The sequence below is a fragment of the Stigmatopora argus genome, chromosome 8 (genome assembly GCF_051989625.1).
Source record: "Stigmatopora argus isolate UIUO_Sarg chromosome 8, RoL_Sarg_1.0, whole genome shotgun sequence".
Lineage (NCBI taxonomy): Eukaryota > Metazoa > Chordata > Actinopteri > Syngnathiformes > Syngnathidae > Stigmatopora > Stigmatopora argus.
The window spans coordinates 1,976,516-1,993,051 of NC_135394.1; the positions used below are offsets into that span (position 1 = coordinate 1,976,516).

Genomic DNA, 16,536 nt, shown 5'->3' on the forward strand with positions numbered 1-16,536 from the left:
TGAAACACATAAGCAAAAAACTACCAATCAGAGACAGAAGCTATGGCTAATGAGGTGTTAATCATATTACACTCAAGGTCGCACTCATATGTGGCATGCGCTCATGCGGGCTGATATGTCATTAAGTACTTCATTTGACCAATATATCTATGTATTCTTTTTCTTTAGAAAATAATTTCCTCCGGAGATCAGGACCAAGATGAAGGACTCGACTTTAACGAATTCTCCAAGTATCTGAAGGAACATGAAAAGAAGTTACAACTCACATTCAAGAGCTTAGACAAAAACAATGATGGTAAAGTGAATTTGTTCTGCTGACAAGAATTATAATGGGTCAGTACTAATGCCATGATTTGGCTGTACAGTTTATTTTTTACCTGCATATTCATATCAGTCATGTGTTTATCATCTAACAGGCCAAATAGATTTCGTGGAGATCAAACAGTCTCTTGCAGAGCTTGGGCTGGACGTCAGCAAGGAGGAAGCAGAGAAGATCCTTAAGAGGTATTTTTTAGTATTTTAATTGATCTCATGTTGATAGAGTCGTACCTCTACTTATGAAATTAATTGTTTCCAGAACTGTTTTCATAACTTGAATTTTTCTTAAGTAGAGCAGTACTTTATATGTAAATTCTATAATTCAGATAAAATGCTAAAAAAATATTTTGACATCTATGAACAAAATTCAAGAAAAAAAACGTATCTTGCATAAAACGTGAAAAAACTAACTTGTGCCTGCCATTGCTTGCTCAGGGCGCCGCCATCTTGCCTAGGGATGTCAAACTAGACCGCTACGGACACACTTCCTGGTTGTACTGCTCACGTGACTTCCTTTTTTAATTTGTCTACGTGCAGACAACACCCTTTAGGAATGTTCAATCCAGCAGACGATCCTTTCGATTTACACAGCATCTCAGAAATACCACGTGCGATGATTTTTCTTAAGATTATAATCATTTGTTTCAGACGTACTGTCATTACTTTGTGGAATTTAGTGTTCAAAAAGTATTTTTTACAACTTGATTTTTGAAAAAAGGGGTCGTCTTATATTCGGGTCCATATGGTACTTGAATGTGGGAGTAAAAAGTCATTGTTACTATTGAGAGTAGTAGTCTACGGTAGACACACCCAAAAATGTTTTCTATTTTTGAAGAAAACGTCTACGTATATTCCTATTTTTGTTTTCATTTTTAGTGCAAAGAAACCTATTAAATGCTTAGGAGCGCTTTATCAATGCTTATTCAAAAATGCTTCTGTAAAAAAAATGGCAGTGCATTTTAAATGGGTATGAATTATTCATGCATTTATAGTCTCTTGTCAGGCCTGGTTGTGTCAGGATTCTTGGTATGTTATTGGTGTAAAAGAAATCATATTTTTAACCTTAACAAAAATAAGTATGGTTTATCAATGTTTATAAAGTCTTCATGAAACATGTTTTTTATGCCTAATATGCATTTCATGGCATCGATGAGTGGAGGAACTGATGTCAGTGTGATAAAGCAAAGAAGCTCCTTTTTATGAATATAGATAAAATCAGTATTAAAATGTTCAGACATGGGCTTTATCATCATCATCGAACCACCAAAAGCCTATTGTCATCATACACAGCTGCGTATGACGAAATTGGTGGTGCTACTCCACAAAGTGCGCTTTCCCGGTAAAAGACCAAAAATAAGTAATATAGAAATACAAGAGTCATATCCTGTTACGGTAAATACTAAAATATTGCCTAATCTAAGATATTATTACTATCCATGGAGATCCCGGTGGTCTCGAGATGTCCTCGGGGATATTGTAGGTTCGTTGGTAATCTGTTGTGAAGGATATATCGCATCTCCTCCCCAGAGTAATTAAATCATGGCGACTGTAGAAAAAGTTTGCCTTGCAGATGTTAGTAAAAAAAACGATAAGATTGAGAAAACAAAACACCAAACTGGAGAGCAAAGAGCCGCTGCACCCGTGCGTGCCGCCATGTTGGATTCCCATAAGCATTAATAATTCATCTAAAAATAGATAAATAACCATTGCATTTAAAAATATATGTTTTTGGGAGGTGGGAGGAAAACTGGAGTACCTGAAGAAATCCCATAACCAACCCAAATTTTCTCCACGGGTGTGAAGAAGAAGCCACCGCCACCAGCTCAACAAAAAGTCTGACATTTCAAATGTCCAAATTCCAAGTCCACTCGCAAGGACTTCGATGTGTGGACTTAAGGAGACATCTCCGCGTGCAGTTTAATGATTTAGTAGAATGAGCAGCTGTCTCAAAACTTTTCGCCGCCAGTGTACATGCTCATATTTGGCCACGGCGACTCACTGAATTTGACCTGCAAACACGGGGACCCCGTGCCGGTGACGTAACAGGCATTCGATGAGCAGTTTAAGGCATGATGTAGCTCCAGTTTGGCCCATTTGCTGATTAAAAAAACTGGTGTTCGGGAAGGTTATTGTCATGCTATCTTCTAATAATAATAATAATAATAAACGGACATAGTACCTTGGCGATCGACTGGTAGATCATGATTGATGTGTTGAGCACCAATGCACTAGAGGAGGGTAGTCAAACTCAGTTTTGTTCGCGGGCCACATTAATGCCAACTAAATCTCGTGTGTTTATTTTTGGTCCGAAATGTTAACTTACTTGCCGCTATTGACAGCGCTAGGTGTCACAATTCACAAACTTCTGGTTTTGCGGCACGCTTGTCGAAAAAAATAAAAGCATCTAATTCTGTACATACAGTATGAATGAGCTACAGGGTGCCCCGCCGGCCACTTTTGGCCCGCGGGCTGAATGTTTGACACCACTACAGTGTTAAAAATAAATGCACTCATACACACTCAACAATACATAATATATTAACAAATACACAAACAAAATAGTTTCTCCGGTGTGTGTTGGTAAACACATTTTTCAATTCGTCATATGATATTCTTTTTGCAAAGCCTGTATACTTGATTGTGGTTTAATTCTAATATACTAATCTTTCTACAGTATCGATGGAAATGGCACCATGACTGTGGACTGGAATGAATGGAGGGAGCATTTCCTTTTGACCACAGCTACCAACCTAGAGGAAATTGTCCGATATTGGAAACACACAACGGTATGTGGGAAATTTGTCAACAGTCACAAATGCAGAATGATGACAATTAGCAATCCTCTCCACAAAATCACTCTTCACTCAAATTCTCGTTAACTCTTAATTAAAAACTCTTTACTTCTCTTAACACTAAGTTGTTACCTTGATGCTGTATTTTTAACAAACTGAATGTGAGTATTCACATTCTCAGAGAGGAGGTGTTCTTACAAATGTTATTGATTACATTGAAAGAAAAAAATGGGCTATGTAGTGAACCCTTGCATTATTTGTGCGACGGTAGACACACCAAAAATGTTTTTTTATTTTTGAAGAAAACTTGTTATATTCTTACTTTTGTTTTCATTTTTAGTGCAAAAAAACCTATTAAATGCTTAGGAGTGCTTTATCAATGCTTATTCAAAAATGCTTCTGTAAAAAAATGGCAGTGCATTTTAAATGGGCATGAATTATTGATGCATTTGTAGTCTTGTCAGGCCTGGTTGTGTCAGGTTTGTTGTTATGTTATTGGTGTAAAAGAAATCATATTTTTAACCTTAACAAAAATAAGTATGGTTTATCAATGTTTATAAAGTCTTCATGAAACATGTTTTTTATGCCTAATATGTTGCCAGTTCTAGTCAATGGCTAAATTCTGAGTTTAGCTGCCAATCCTTAATAAGAAAACTTTTAAATAAAAATGTGGTTGCTAAAAGTGGCAAAGATAATCTAATTTAAAATTAACCTGAGGGATTAAGATGTCAGTAGGATTGGGACACAGCATGAGCGTGGAAGTGAGACTAGATCAGGACGGATACAAGGGTGATATGTTGAGACTGAAACAGTGGTTGGCTCGTTATCAGGAGGAACGGCTTATATACGCCTTCACTTTTATGTTAGAGACCGTGAGAGTTGGTATTAATTTCTTTTAGAAGCACTGTATATGACAAAACCCCCATTTTTGTGTAGTAAAGGATCCAGATCAATTTTAAAAGGAATATAGTACAGTACTGAATATTCAGTACTCCTAATTTTGCACAGCTTTTTAAACATTTGAGATGGCAATGGCTCTGCTGCAGCCTCGGCAGCAGCGGCGTTTACAACAGAAGAAACATTTTTTTCTTGACTTTGATGATGACGGAGCCATTTATGAGGTGGAGGTGGATGTGGTAGGTTGACTGAAAATGAGACGTGTCTTTGTGATTTTACCTGTTCATTAGTTCTTTTTGTATGACTTCACTTGGAAATTGTAAATATATACAGTGGAGGTAGTTTTTTTACCTTGTATCATAATTTGATTAACCTTTGCTAGTAATGAAAGGAATTGACCTTCATTTGGTCATTCATTCATTTATTTTCCGTACCGCTTATCTTCACAAGGGTTGCAAGGGGCGCGAGGGGTGCTGGAGACTATCCAAGCCAACTATGGGCACCAGCCCATCGCGGGGGACTGGGGACAGACAACTATTCAGGCTAACACTCACACATAATTTAGAGTGATCAACCAGCCTAGCATGCATGTTTTGGCGTTGTGGGAAGAAACCGGAAGCCCCCTGGAGAGACCCCATGCAACCCCGGAGAGAACATGCAAACTCCACACAAGAAGGTCCTGAGAACAATTTACGATTGAACCCTCAACCTCAGAATTGTGAGGCCGATGCACTAACCACTCCGATGCCGGGTGGCTATAAATAAGCATTTCAGCAAAAAAATGTATTTTTAAACTGTAATGTCTGATTGTCATCTGTTTGTAAAGTAGATGATGATATTAAAAGATTAATCTCATTAGTGTTACCTTAAAATACGATCTTAAAGCGTTCCGGGACTAGCTCGTATGTCGCTTTACTCGTATCTCAAATCACGTTTCCCATAGAAATGAACCAAATACACATTAATTCGTTCCCACCCTCTGAAACAAAACACCCAAAAACTGGATATTACAATGGAAAAACATATTTTGACACACCATCTACTAACAGAGCAACAAATAACTAGTGGTTATGATGTTTTATGTTCAAATGAGACATTAGTATTCAATACAAAGTGGAGTTCGCGGATGAGAGAGAGAGAGACTTGATGGATGCGCTCATAACGTAAGATAAACTTTAAATTGAACTTAAATTAACTTAGATTCCTATACACACAAAAAAAGTTTTAATCTTGCGTTACACTAGATTTAAACCTTGTGCCATAACCAAGGCAAAGGGGTTAATGTATTGCACCGCAGCTTTCGAGGCAAACTTCCTGCTTCTTCTCCATATGTATTGGCGAGCCAGCTCAGTCACTACTCATGTTTTTCAATTATTTCCTGCTTAATATCCATTGTCATCATTTGCCTTTTCTTCGCGCTACCCTTCATTGCACCGGCTTACTTTTGTGTTTCCCATAATTCTGCACTGACTAACCCCCCCAAAAACACGGAAAAAATGCAACGCTCCACCCAGTGCTCGTAGAGATCTTTGCACGAGGGAGATTTAGCGAGAAAGACATCATAAGCAGCCATTTGGCTATCTCGTATGCCCGTATCTCAAAATTTGTCTCGCAACTCAAGGTAAATATTTGCACGGAATTTTACTCATATCTCAAATTACTCCTATGTCGGGGGGTTAGGGTTAGGGGCACTGTTCCCTCTAAGCTGCGCGCGTGCGCAATTGCGCACTACTCTCGTCTTCTCTGCGCAGCAGCAATCCTATGGCGCGCAGTAAAAAAAAAAAACGGATTTTTTTTTTTTTTTTTTTTTTTTTTTTTTTTTTTACCCCTTTCTTCATGATGGCGCCGTTTAAGCGGCAGCCAGTGGCAGTAGCTCTGTCCACCTATGTTTTTCGTTTTTTACAGCATGTTTTACATGAAAAATTAGAGGGAACATTGACATGCACCTGCTTGTGGCAGGTGTGATACTGTGATACTGGTGTGCCCATAGCGAGCAATGATGATGTCGTGACCGGATGATTCGCCTAAAGAAGTTTCGCCGACGGACGTTTGACAGACGGACAGGTCTCCGAATGAACGTTCGTTCAAACAGCGTTTAATGATTAAATACAAATACTAGTATTTGTATTTAATCATTAAACGCTGTTTTCAGCTGGATTTGACCGAATTTGAGAGCATTTTGAGCCGTTTGGCGAATGGACGTATATGGACATTTTTTTGCCTCCATCGCGACATTTTACCGAGGAATTCACTTCCCTGGGCTCGGTTCTAATGTCCAAAGAGCTCCAGTATTTGTATTTAATCATTAAACGCTGTTTTCGGCTGGATTTGACCGAATTTGAGAGCATTTTGAGCCGTTTGGCGAATGGACGTATATAGACGTTTTTTTGCCTCCATCGCGATATCATCACGACATTTTACCAAGGAATTCACTTCCCTGAGCTCGGTTCTAATGTCCAAAGAGCTCCAGTATTTGTATTTAATCATTAAATGCTGTTACATCTGCCCGCCCAAGAGTGCTTATTCCCGGGCTGCCATTGATGGTAGACTAATATTGATTTTTACTATAATTTGGACAACACTGGCGGCGGGCCGGATTAAAAATCCTAACGGGCCATATATGGCCCACGGGCCAAGGTTGAAAAACTTGTACACACACGATCCGGGGGCGGGGCGAGCGCGCGAATCCCGTTTCGGCGAAACATCCATTCGGCCGAATGAACGTTCGGCGGAACGTCCATTCGTGCGACCTGCCCGTCTGTCAAACGTCAGTCGGCGAAACTTCTTTAGGCGAATCATCCGAGTACCGATGATGTCGCTCACACTGGTACTCAGTGCGCTCAGGGAGGTTGACTTTCTGCTCAGACCAACGAAAAATTAGAGGGAACATTGGTTAGGGGTTAAACTTTTTGCACCAGTGAATCGTAATATAACATAAACAAATTTAAATGAACTTGGATTACGATGCAGACACACTCAAAAATAAGTTTAATCTAAACTTACACTAAATTTACTAATTCTGTAATTATTTAATTTTGTTTTAAATTTCTATATCTTTCTTCTCCCGGCCGGGTTGGTTGTTTGCCCCCCCCCCCCTACCCCCCCCCCCCCCCCCCCCCCCCTCCACCCTGACTTATACTATCAATAGGCTGTTTGCTTTTGTATTCCCTTCAAAATATTCCGAAAATGATTCACACAAATGTCCTCACAATAAGATAATGCACGACCACTTGCCAACGAGAAGTAACATATACTCCTCGTACTAGCGATCGCTACGCCATTCACGCTGAGTGACGGAAAAAAACACCTAAAAAATGCAACGCTCCGCCCAGTGCTCTTAGATATCTGTTATACACGAAAGAGATGCGGCAAAAAAGACAGTGCGCTAAAATCATAAACAGCCTCTCATGTCTTGGCCAACTGGCTTTCTCATATCTCGAAATTTGTCTCGTATGTAGGGAATTATTTGCTCAGAATTTTACTCGTATCTCGAAATGCTCGTATGTCGGGGTGCTTGTATGTCAAGGTATCACTGTATACACAAATGCTTGTGTTCAGGTGCTGGACATTGGTGATAGCCTAACCATCCCAGATGAGTTCACTGAAGAAGAGAAGACCACAGGTTTGTGGTGGAAGCAGCTTTCTGCAGGGGCTATGGCAGGGGCAGTGTCCCGTACAGGCACTGCCCCCCTGGACAGAATGAAAGTCTTCATGCAGGTGTGTCTAACGTACTGTATTGGTAAAATTTACGAATAATTTCATTTTTATTAAAGGTAACACTGCCATTACCACTCATTACTCTGAATTTACAGGTTCACGCTTCCAAGAATAACCAAATCAACTTGGTCAGCGGGTTCAAGCAAATGTTGAAAGAGGGAGGTTTGGCGTCTTTATGGCGGGGAAATGGTATTAACGTACTGAAGATCGCCCCAGAAACTGCAATTAAATTCATGGCTTATGAGAAGGTAATGTTTTAACTAATCCATAGTTCTTCCAGTTCAGTTAGTAAGTCTAGTGCAGGGGTCGGGAACCTTTTTGATGAAGAGAGCCACAAACAATTCATATTTTCAAATGTTATTCCTTGTGAGCCATACTACAAATTTAAAAGTCAAAATACATACATGTAAACGAGTGCCTTTTCAATTTTTTTTTTTTAATTTCACCACTTTTAAAGTGGAAAAAACTGAATATTTTTTTAAAAGATTCTTATGCTGTTGCTAATAATGAGTGGGTGCATTCCAGAAGAGTCTACTGCAAAAAAAAAGAAGATTAAAGCAAAAAAAATGAAGATTAAAGCAGTTTTAAATGTAATATCTCAGTTCTGTCAACAGCGATTTCCATATTTTCGCTCACTGGTTAGCAAAGAGCCAGATGCACCCATCAAAAGAGCCACATGTGGCTCCCGAGCCATAGGTTCCCTATCCCTGGTCTAGTGAGTGTTGTTTGGAGCTATACTTTTATTGTTTGGCAGGATAAGGTTTAGACGGTGTTTCTATATTTAATCTGAAATTTGAGTTCAACTAAATTCTTAACAGTGATAATACACTGGACTGGTGTGGTTGATCTGGTCTGGGGAAAATGCATAAATGATTTTGTCACATACGTAGTAGGAGTGTGATATACTAGGACAGACTTTAGCTATTAAAAAAAAATCTAAATAGCGATATTTGATATCCTTCATGGCAGATGATTTGGCCTACATCAATGATTTCAAGACATAAATTGTACATACATGGCATCACTTTGCCTACCCAGTTAACACATTTTCATCCTTTTTCCCCATGAACCAGGTTGAATCTTAAATGTTCATAATGGCAAGAGTGATGTATGTAAAATGTGAATATTATTAAAAATAAGTGATTTTTAAAAAAAAAGGTCATTACCAAGCTACCATTCGGCAATGGTGGATCATTCATTCATTTATTTTCTGAACCGCTTTATCCTCACTAGGGTCGCGGGGGGTGCTGGAGCCTATCCCAGTTGACTTCGGGCCAAAGGCAGGGGACACCCTGAATGAGCCTACCTTGCATGTTTTTGGAATGTGGGAGGAAACCGGTGTACCCGGAGAAAACCCATGCAGAACATGTAAACTCCACACAGGTGGACCAACCTGGATTTGAATCCAGGACCCCAGAGCGGTGAGGCCGACATGCTAACCACTTGGTGGAACATTTTGTTGTGAAATCTAAACAATTGCGGTCCGCGTTCTATAGAGTATGTCAATTGTGAGGGGAAAGTAAAGCGTAAAAACTAGGAATAAAAGGAAATATTATATTACTTAGGAAGACAATGGATAGAAAATTTCCATTTAGGTACAAAAGATTACCAAAACAGCAGATTTTGTATGAATCCTCCTGGCTTGTATGTGTTCTGGATTTAAGGAGTACATCGCATCTACAACAAATAGAATCCTAGAAAAAAATCTGCATAAAACCTGTCTGTTAACCAAAACAGGCACTTTTGGAAGAATTTGTGGTTGTAATGAGATCTTTTGGTCAGTGATGGATGATCCTTTCTGCTATAGGTCCCTGTCTATTTTTAAAAACTGTTTTAAGGTTGTTATTATTATGTAAATGCTTCCTCTCAATATTATATATACTTTGTCTCACTAAGTATAAGAAGATGATGGCTAGCGAACCTGGGAAGATCAAGACACATGAGAGGTTCATTGCTGGATCACTTGCTGGCGCAACAGCACAAACTGCCATCTATCCCATGGAGGTGCGCTCTTTAACACATCCACATTTTTATGTTTCATTTTCATAGTAATACCAGTTTACCAATATGTCTACTTGAATACGAATACATTTTTGTCCAACTTTTTCTTTTAATTGTATGATTTTTGCATGGCAATGGTCTGACTAATAGTGAAACTGAATTAACATGTTGACTTTCTTCCTCGCATGTTCATGTCAGTGATTAGACCAATCTATTTGAATCAGCTGCTGCCAGGAATTGTGTATTAGTTTCTTTATTAGTTTGAAAAACGTAAAATATTGGCAGTATCCAGATCCATAATACAAACCTAGACCTGCTGTCTAGATTTACTCAAATGATGGTGTTATGTTATCAATAAAAGGAAATACCTATAAATGACAAAAATAAGCATACATACTAAAATAAATGTGCTATTGTTTAATATTTTTCAATGCTATCATGTTATACACTACCTGTCAGGATAGTCAGTCGTGAATAAATAGTATAGATAACGGATTATTATTTACAATACTATCTATATAAATAAATATCTTGCCATTTCAGGTGATGAAGACCAGGCTCACCCTCAGAAAGACAGGGCAATATTCAGGAATGTCTGATTGCGCGAAGAAAATCCTGAGAAAGGAAGGAGTTAAAGCATTCTACAAGGGCTATGTTCCTAATATTCTGGGCATCATTCCATATGCTGGAATAGACCTGGCTGTTTATGAAGTGAGGAATCACACCATCCATAGTCCTCTTCAAATATTATATTGCATTATCTCACAAACCTTTCTGATCATCACCAGAGCTTGAAGAACTTGTGGTTGTCCCGCTATGCCAAAGACACAGCCAACCCAGGTATACTTGTACTGCTGGGCTGTGGTACCATCTCCAGTACTTGTGGGCAACTGACCAGCTACCCCTTGGCTCTGGTTCGCACAAGGATGCAGGCACAAGGTACAAACATGAAAATAATATTCACTATAATCATAAATCACGCTTCCACATTTGATACTGTAGTACAATTTGTTTTTTGCTCAGTGGCCTCTCTTAAATAGTGTATGGCATTATTACTTACCGTATTTACTTGCATAAGCTACCCATACGTATAAGCCGTACCCTTACAATTGCCTTAAAAGCGTTGCATTTTACAATTTCTCACGTATAAGTGTAAAAATGTGTTACTTTGAAGGGAAAATCTTAAGAAAAATAATTGCACATGGCATTTCTGAGATACTGTATGAATCAAAAGCACATTATTAGGGTCAATATCATAAGGAATTAATTCATCCAGTAATGGTTGTTTTCTTACTGCAAAACAGAAAATAAACAACAAATAGTAAATGCAAATAGCACTTTGCTGACATCTACTGGTGAAAGAGTATAGCAAGTGCATATAAGCCGTACCCATGATTCAGTCATCAAATGTTGCAAATACGGCTTATATGCGAGAAAATACGGTAGGACCAACCAGCTAATGAATTTATTGTTTGTTTTTACTTATTCTGTTTACAAAGTGGACAGTTCTTTAGGTCCAATCTTTGAGAATTCCACCAGAAAAGGTGAAAAATATAAGATACACCTAGATTAAAGTAGTGCAATTAAATTGAATGCTTTTATTGTCATTATACAAGTATAATGTCATTGTGTCCTTGGGCAAGACACTTTCCCGTTAAAGTAGTGATGGGCGGGGCTCAGAAGGGCTGCCTCGTGTCTGTAAGTCTCCCCCAAGGCAGCTGTTCGTGTCCAAAAATTGCTATAGGAATAAAATGCATTATTACCTGTTTTTCATCATTATGGTGAATCGGACATATTCCTTTTCTCAGCTTCTGTTGTTGGTGCTGAGCAGCTGCAGATGAGCCAAATGGTGAAGAAGATTCTGGAGAAAGAAGGATTCTTTGGACTTTATCGTGGCATCTTGCCCAATTTCATGAAGGTGCTGCCAGCTGTCAGCATCAGCTATGTAGTGTATGAATACATGCGGTCAGGTTTGGGTATACAGAAGTAGGATAAGCATGTCGCTTGCTGTCATTTTATACATCAAAAGTATACATCTGAAAAAAAACGGACTGTGTAAATTGAGGCGACGTAGAAAAGAAAATATGGCACTTTAACGCTGGCGTCCTTTCTTTAGTCCAAGTGATACTAAACATAATGCTTTTGAAATAAATATTATACATATATAATATATATAAATTATCTAAATTCATAGTGAATTCACATTTAAAATGTATTCCCTAAGCAACAACAAAGAAACCCTTCTCGGTAACATTGATTTTTATTCATCCATTCATTATACTTTACCTAATTGACTCTTAACGAGTGGGAATCTATTCAGATCCATACTCAATGGAAAATTTCAAACTGTCAATTACAAGATGTATGTTTCTGAAAACCGTACAGTAAACACAACTCCTCACAAGAAAGACTGAGCAGAGATTAAAAGATTTCAGAACTGTGTATCACAGGAATACCCTCAACGTGGTACCAAGTTCTTGCATAGGGTGCATAAATGATGCTTAGTTTGTCCATATACATTTTGGAATGCATAGGAAGGATTACACAATTAATACAAGTAAATACATTCCTGTTTAACTTGCTAATGATTGCTCTTCAAAAATCAAAATCTAATGAGCTTAAGCCAAGGTAGAATTAACATAATGTTTAAAAATGATATATATGCACAACTATATGGATGAGTATGACACCGTCACATATTAAGAAAAGTGGTATTTTGCATCTAAAATGCACCTTGTCATTAAATATGACCTAAGGGTTAAAATGCCAACCCAATTTAATGCAGAATTTTATCTTGTAATGTTAAAAATTCAATCTTTATTCTCCCTTATACATGTGGGTCCTAATATACAGTGCAGGGTATTATACAAGTATTTTAAGTGGAACTTGAATCCAAGAGTCAAGCATCTTTTTCATGTACAGAATTGTCAGTTGTTCTGCTAATCTACGAAGCCTCCTTCAAAAATCATTGTTGAATATGTGCCTTATGTTTTTCTTCCTTGTTGTCTTGATCCCCTTATTTGATTGATTAATGAGATGTCTGTTTACATTAATAAAATCATTTCAGTACAAAATGTGTTCATTTGTAAATATGCATTTACTAAAGCCCTTAAGTTTGTAAACGTTAGCAAGAATAGAACCATTCAGTAAGATTCATCCAGTTTAGTGGCACTGATCTATATATCTTTTAACAGTACTACTGTGTACTCATTGTACTTTGCAGTGCAACATATGGCATTGTACACTTCAAAGACCTTGACCGCAGATTCAGAAATATTTAGACAGTGACAACAGATATTATTTTGCCTAAACCTATCAAACCCCAATTAATTTGAAATGATCAAGCCACTATTATTTGAGTGAATGTTTTCAGAATTAAAAGACAAAGGCAGGGGTAATTGGTGCTTTCAACACAGCAGATCTGCCTAGCTTTTGATAATGACAACCTGTCCAACTACCAAGCCCTGTCGTGGGTGGAAGGACTTGATTAGGTGGTCTTTTGGTAGTTACACGCACTATTGCATAACTGTCTGGCTGAGAGATTTACTTGGGTGTTCAAGTGCCCAAACACTTTGAGACAATATACTAATTCTTCATAAAAATGCTCTAAATCCTAAATGGGGACATTGTATTTTAATTAAAAACATTAACTGCATCAACTTAATTATATCATGAAATCAAAATCATGACTCTGATCATGTTCCACCCTGTTGATGAACATGTCATTTCTACGTAAATGTTGTATGTATGTTATGGTGTAATTTAACAGCTGTAAAAACCCACTGATACAAATGACAAAAGTGGTCATTCTTTTCTTGGATTTGATTGCAGATTTACCTAATGTTGTAAAGTTCGAATTTTGTCTCCATAAACCTCATGACTACTTACGTACATGTTTTCAATAGGTAGAATGCATAAAGTTGTCTATGATGCCCAAATTAAGATTGAGAAGGAACTAAGAAGTCCTACTCCATCCATGCATATTTGTAATTACTATATTTACCATGACCTCACACAATTAACATCTTTGCACTTACTACAGTCAGTGTAACGTCTTGAAAGCCGAAGACAACCTTCAACATCAATGAGGTAAAGCACATTATGTAAAATGCAACCTGTTGTAATCGCTTGTTAAATCCATTGGGCCCAAGAGTCAGCTTTAGTGAAGGAGAACATGAAACTTGTTCAACTTGAGAATGGAATCTGGATTGTTTCACTATTTTAAAGGTTTGTTTTCTTCTCTACGGGCACAAAGTCCCTGGTTGGGCCTGTCTAATATTACTTACCGCTAAAATATGTTCATAAAAAAAAAATTCGGGCACTGATTTAGTTTAAAATCATTCTTTTATTTTTATGAGGATGTGATTTCAATGCACCACGTCTCCAAGAATTTCATTTTATATTTGCACTCAAACTACACTAATCCCTCGAATATCGCGGCTTCACTACATCACGTTTTTTTTCTGGGGGAATTTTTTGGGGGGTAAGTTCATAAATGTGAAAATCCACGCTGAAATTCACAAGCGGAAGCCACTCCCCTGTCCCACGCTTGCTACTAGGACTCAGCACTGAAGTAAAAAAAAAAAAATATTATTATATTTTTAAATAGGGGTGACCCTACTTCGCGGCTTTTCTTTTATTGCGGTGCGGCCATGTCTGGTCTACATTAACCGCGATAATCGAGGGATTACTGTAATAACAACAGTCATCTTTAAATTGGGGCGGTCCGGCGGCTGAGTGGGGGACCTGGGTTCAAATCCAGGTCGGTGTACCTGTGTGGAGTTTGCATGTTCTCCCCGGCCTCGGTGGATTTTCTCCGGGTATTCCGGTTTCCTCCCATATTCCAAAGACATGCATGGTAGGCTGATTGGACACTCGAAATTGGTGCTAGGTATGAGTGTGAGTGTGAATGGTTGTTTGTCTTCTTGTGCCCTGCGATTGGCTGGCCACCACTTTAGGGTGTCCCCTTCCTCCGGCCCGAAGTCAGCTGGGATAGGTTCCAGCTCCCCCCGCGACCCTAGTGAGGATAAAGCGGTTCAGAAAATGAGATCTTTAAATTGACTACCATTTCCACTGTTGTGAATGTTACAAAACTCTTTATAATTGATTTCCAGGTTTCTCACGCAGAGAATAAAGTCTTCTCTGGGAACATTTGATACGAGAGTAGTGTACCCAGTAGGGAAAAAAATGCCACAATGGTCAAAACTGCACGTAGCGCTTTAAACCAGCTGGGGTATGTGGGCAGCAGTGACAGATCATAGTGAAGTGAGACTCCCAGCGCCATAATAACCATGGTTGCCGAAGGAACAATGTCGTCGGCCATCAACATGGTTACCCAGGCTAACAGTGAAGGCACCACGCTGTTGCTCAGGTTCATCCAGTCAGGTTTGGCCGGGCTGCTTTCTGGGAGAGCGAACCCCCAGCGAGCTCCACCCAGGAAGGAAACGATGGCGGCGCCATAGCTCACTTGAGCGTAGGCGAGCTCGGGAAAGTAGATTTCAGTCACAGCCATGATGAGTGGAGGACTAATAAAGGGGATCAATCCCGCTAAACCCAGCCCCAGAGCTGGTTTGGGACTCTTCCAGAAGTGATTCATATCATATCGCAGCAGGTCCAGCTCCTTGGGGGGTGGTACGGGTTGCGGTCGCTTCTTTTGCCTCGCAACTGACGAATGAAAAGATTGATTCCTTGCTGTAAAACCCACCGTACAGCACGGACTCCCTAGGAAGAGCCCAGTCCTTGTGAAAGCATGGCTGTTGGGAGAATGCTTTTCTCTTGAGACTTGACGCCATTCTGTTGGGGGTCTGGAAAAGGAGGTCTGGCTGATCTGTTGATTATCTTTTGATCCACCATCACTAAGTCTGATAAGTGACCATGACCAACATTTTGGTGGCTGTCGTGCCAAGTGATATAACTGAGGAAACATAGATATGCATGTCAATATTATACTTATAATTTGACATTATAACCCCTGTCCATAAAATAAATACATGAAAACACACTGTGAATTACCTTTTGGACAGTTATGCAGCTTTTTCTAAATACAGTCGAAAACATCTAAAGAGAGACAGAAAAAAATCGGTTTTATAACAAATATGCACAGTTTAACAGAGTCGTATGGGGGCAAACAATAGATAAACATCGTAAATTGTTTCCTCAAAAACATTAAAGACTGGATGTTTACACAATTATTCATACCTGTCAACCTCTGCCGATAACTGCCCTTATAAATGATTATGATTCCCCTTACAAACCCCAAAAAAACCTTACAAACACCATACCGTACGGTGTTTGTAAGGTTTTTTGGGGGTTTGTAAGGGGAATCATAATCATTTATAAGGGCAGTTATCGGCAGAGGTTGACAGGTATGATTATTTGACAACATGCTTTTAAACTATTAAACGTATCTCAATTAGCTATCGAGTAGAAGAAAATTGTACTCTCCAAGAACCCGTGTTCTCTAAACGACTCAATTATGAAATTAAACATTATTCAGGAGACGTCTAATTACCTCTGATTAAGATCCAAAATTACATATCAAACATTAACCTTCCATTTCACAGATCTTCGGTGACCCACACAAGAGAAGAAAGAATACCAACACGTCCGACATTAAAAACGTCCGTAACGAAACAACATGTCACAAGCAAGGTTCCCGACAAAATCGCAGGCGCGAAGAAAAAAAAATCACAAGTTTAAGTAAATAACTACGTTCCTACGTTCCTATACCACGATCTATTCAATCAAAGTTTGTAGTAAATAAAGTGCTGAATTCTTGACTACTTTCTTAGAATGCCATTCAAAGGCTTTC

At 38.7% G+C, this 16,536-nt stretch overlaps 2 protein-coding genes across 3 annotated transcripts in view; one reads left to right on the forward strand and one right to left on the reverse strand.

Moving 5' to 3' along the window:
- LOC144078664 (mitochondrial adenyl nucleotide antiporter SLC25A24-like) overlaps positions 1-12,793 on the forward strand; it is a 17,782-nt gene extending 4,989 nt beyond the window's left edge. The window contains exons 2-11 of one of the 2 annotated variants that reach the window (XR_013301283.1): positions 169-295; positions 417-504; positions 2,993-3,104; positions 7,566-7,724; positions 7,820-7,972; positions 9,621-9,728; positions 10,269-10,436; positions 10,514-10,664; positions 11,534-12,087; positions 12,131-12,793. Coding sequence is in view for 1 of the 2 variants with exons in the window: in XM_077606922.1 (XP_077463048.1) it covers positions 169-295; positions 417-504; positions 2,993-3,104; positions 7,566-7,724; positions 7,820-7,972; positions 9,621-9,728; positions 10,269-10,436; positions 10,514-10,664; positions 11,534-11,715 (1,248 nt within the window). In the remaining variant the exon portion in view is untranslated. Of the gene's footprint in view, positions 1-168; positions 296-416; positions 505-2,992; positions 3,105-7,565; positions 7,725-7,819; positions 7,973-9,620; positions 9,729-10,268; positions 10,437-10,513; positions 10,665-11,533 lie in introns of both variants that reach the window. The other variant, XM_077606922.1, reaches the window with a different exon arrangement.
- Positions 12,794-14,050: 1,257 nt separating this feature from the next.
- Positions 14,051-16,536, reverse strand: LOC144078666 (transmembrane protein 69-like). Its single transcript, XM_077606929.1, has 3 exons — positions 16,237-16,536; positions 15,738-15,782; positions 14,051-15,639 (listed from the first exon to the last, which is right to left on the reverse strand). The coding sequence occupies exons 2-3, from the start codon at positions 15,780-15,782 to the stop codon at positions 14,845-14,847; spliced, it is 840 nt and encodes a 279-aa protein (XP_077463055.1). The 5' UTR covers positions 16,237-16,536; the 3' UTR covers positions 14,051-14,844.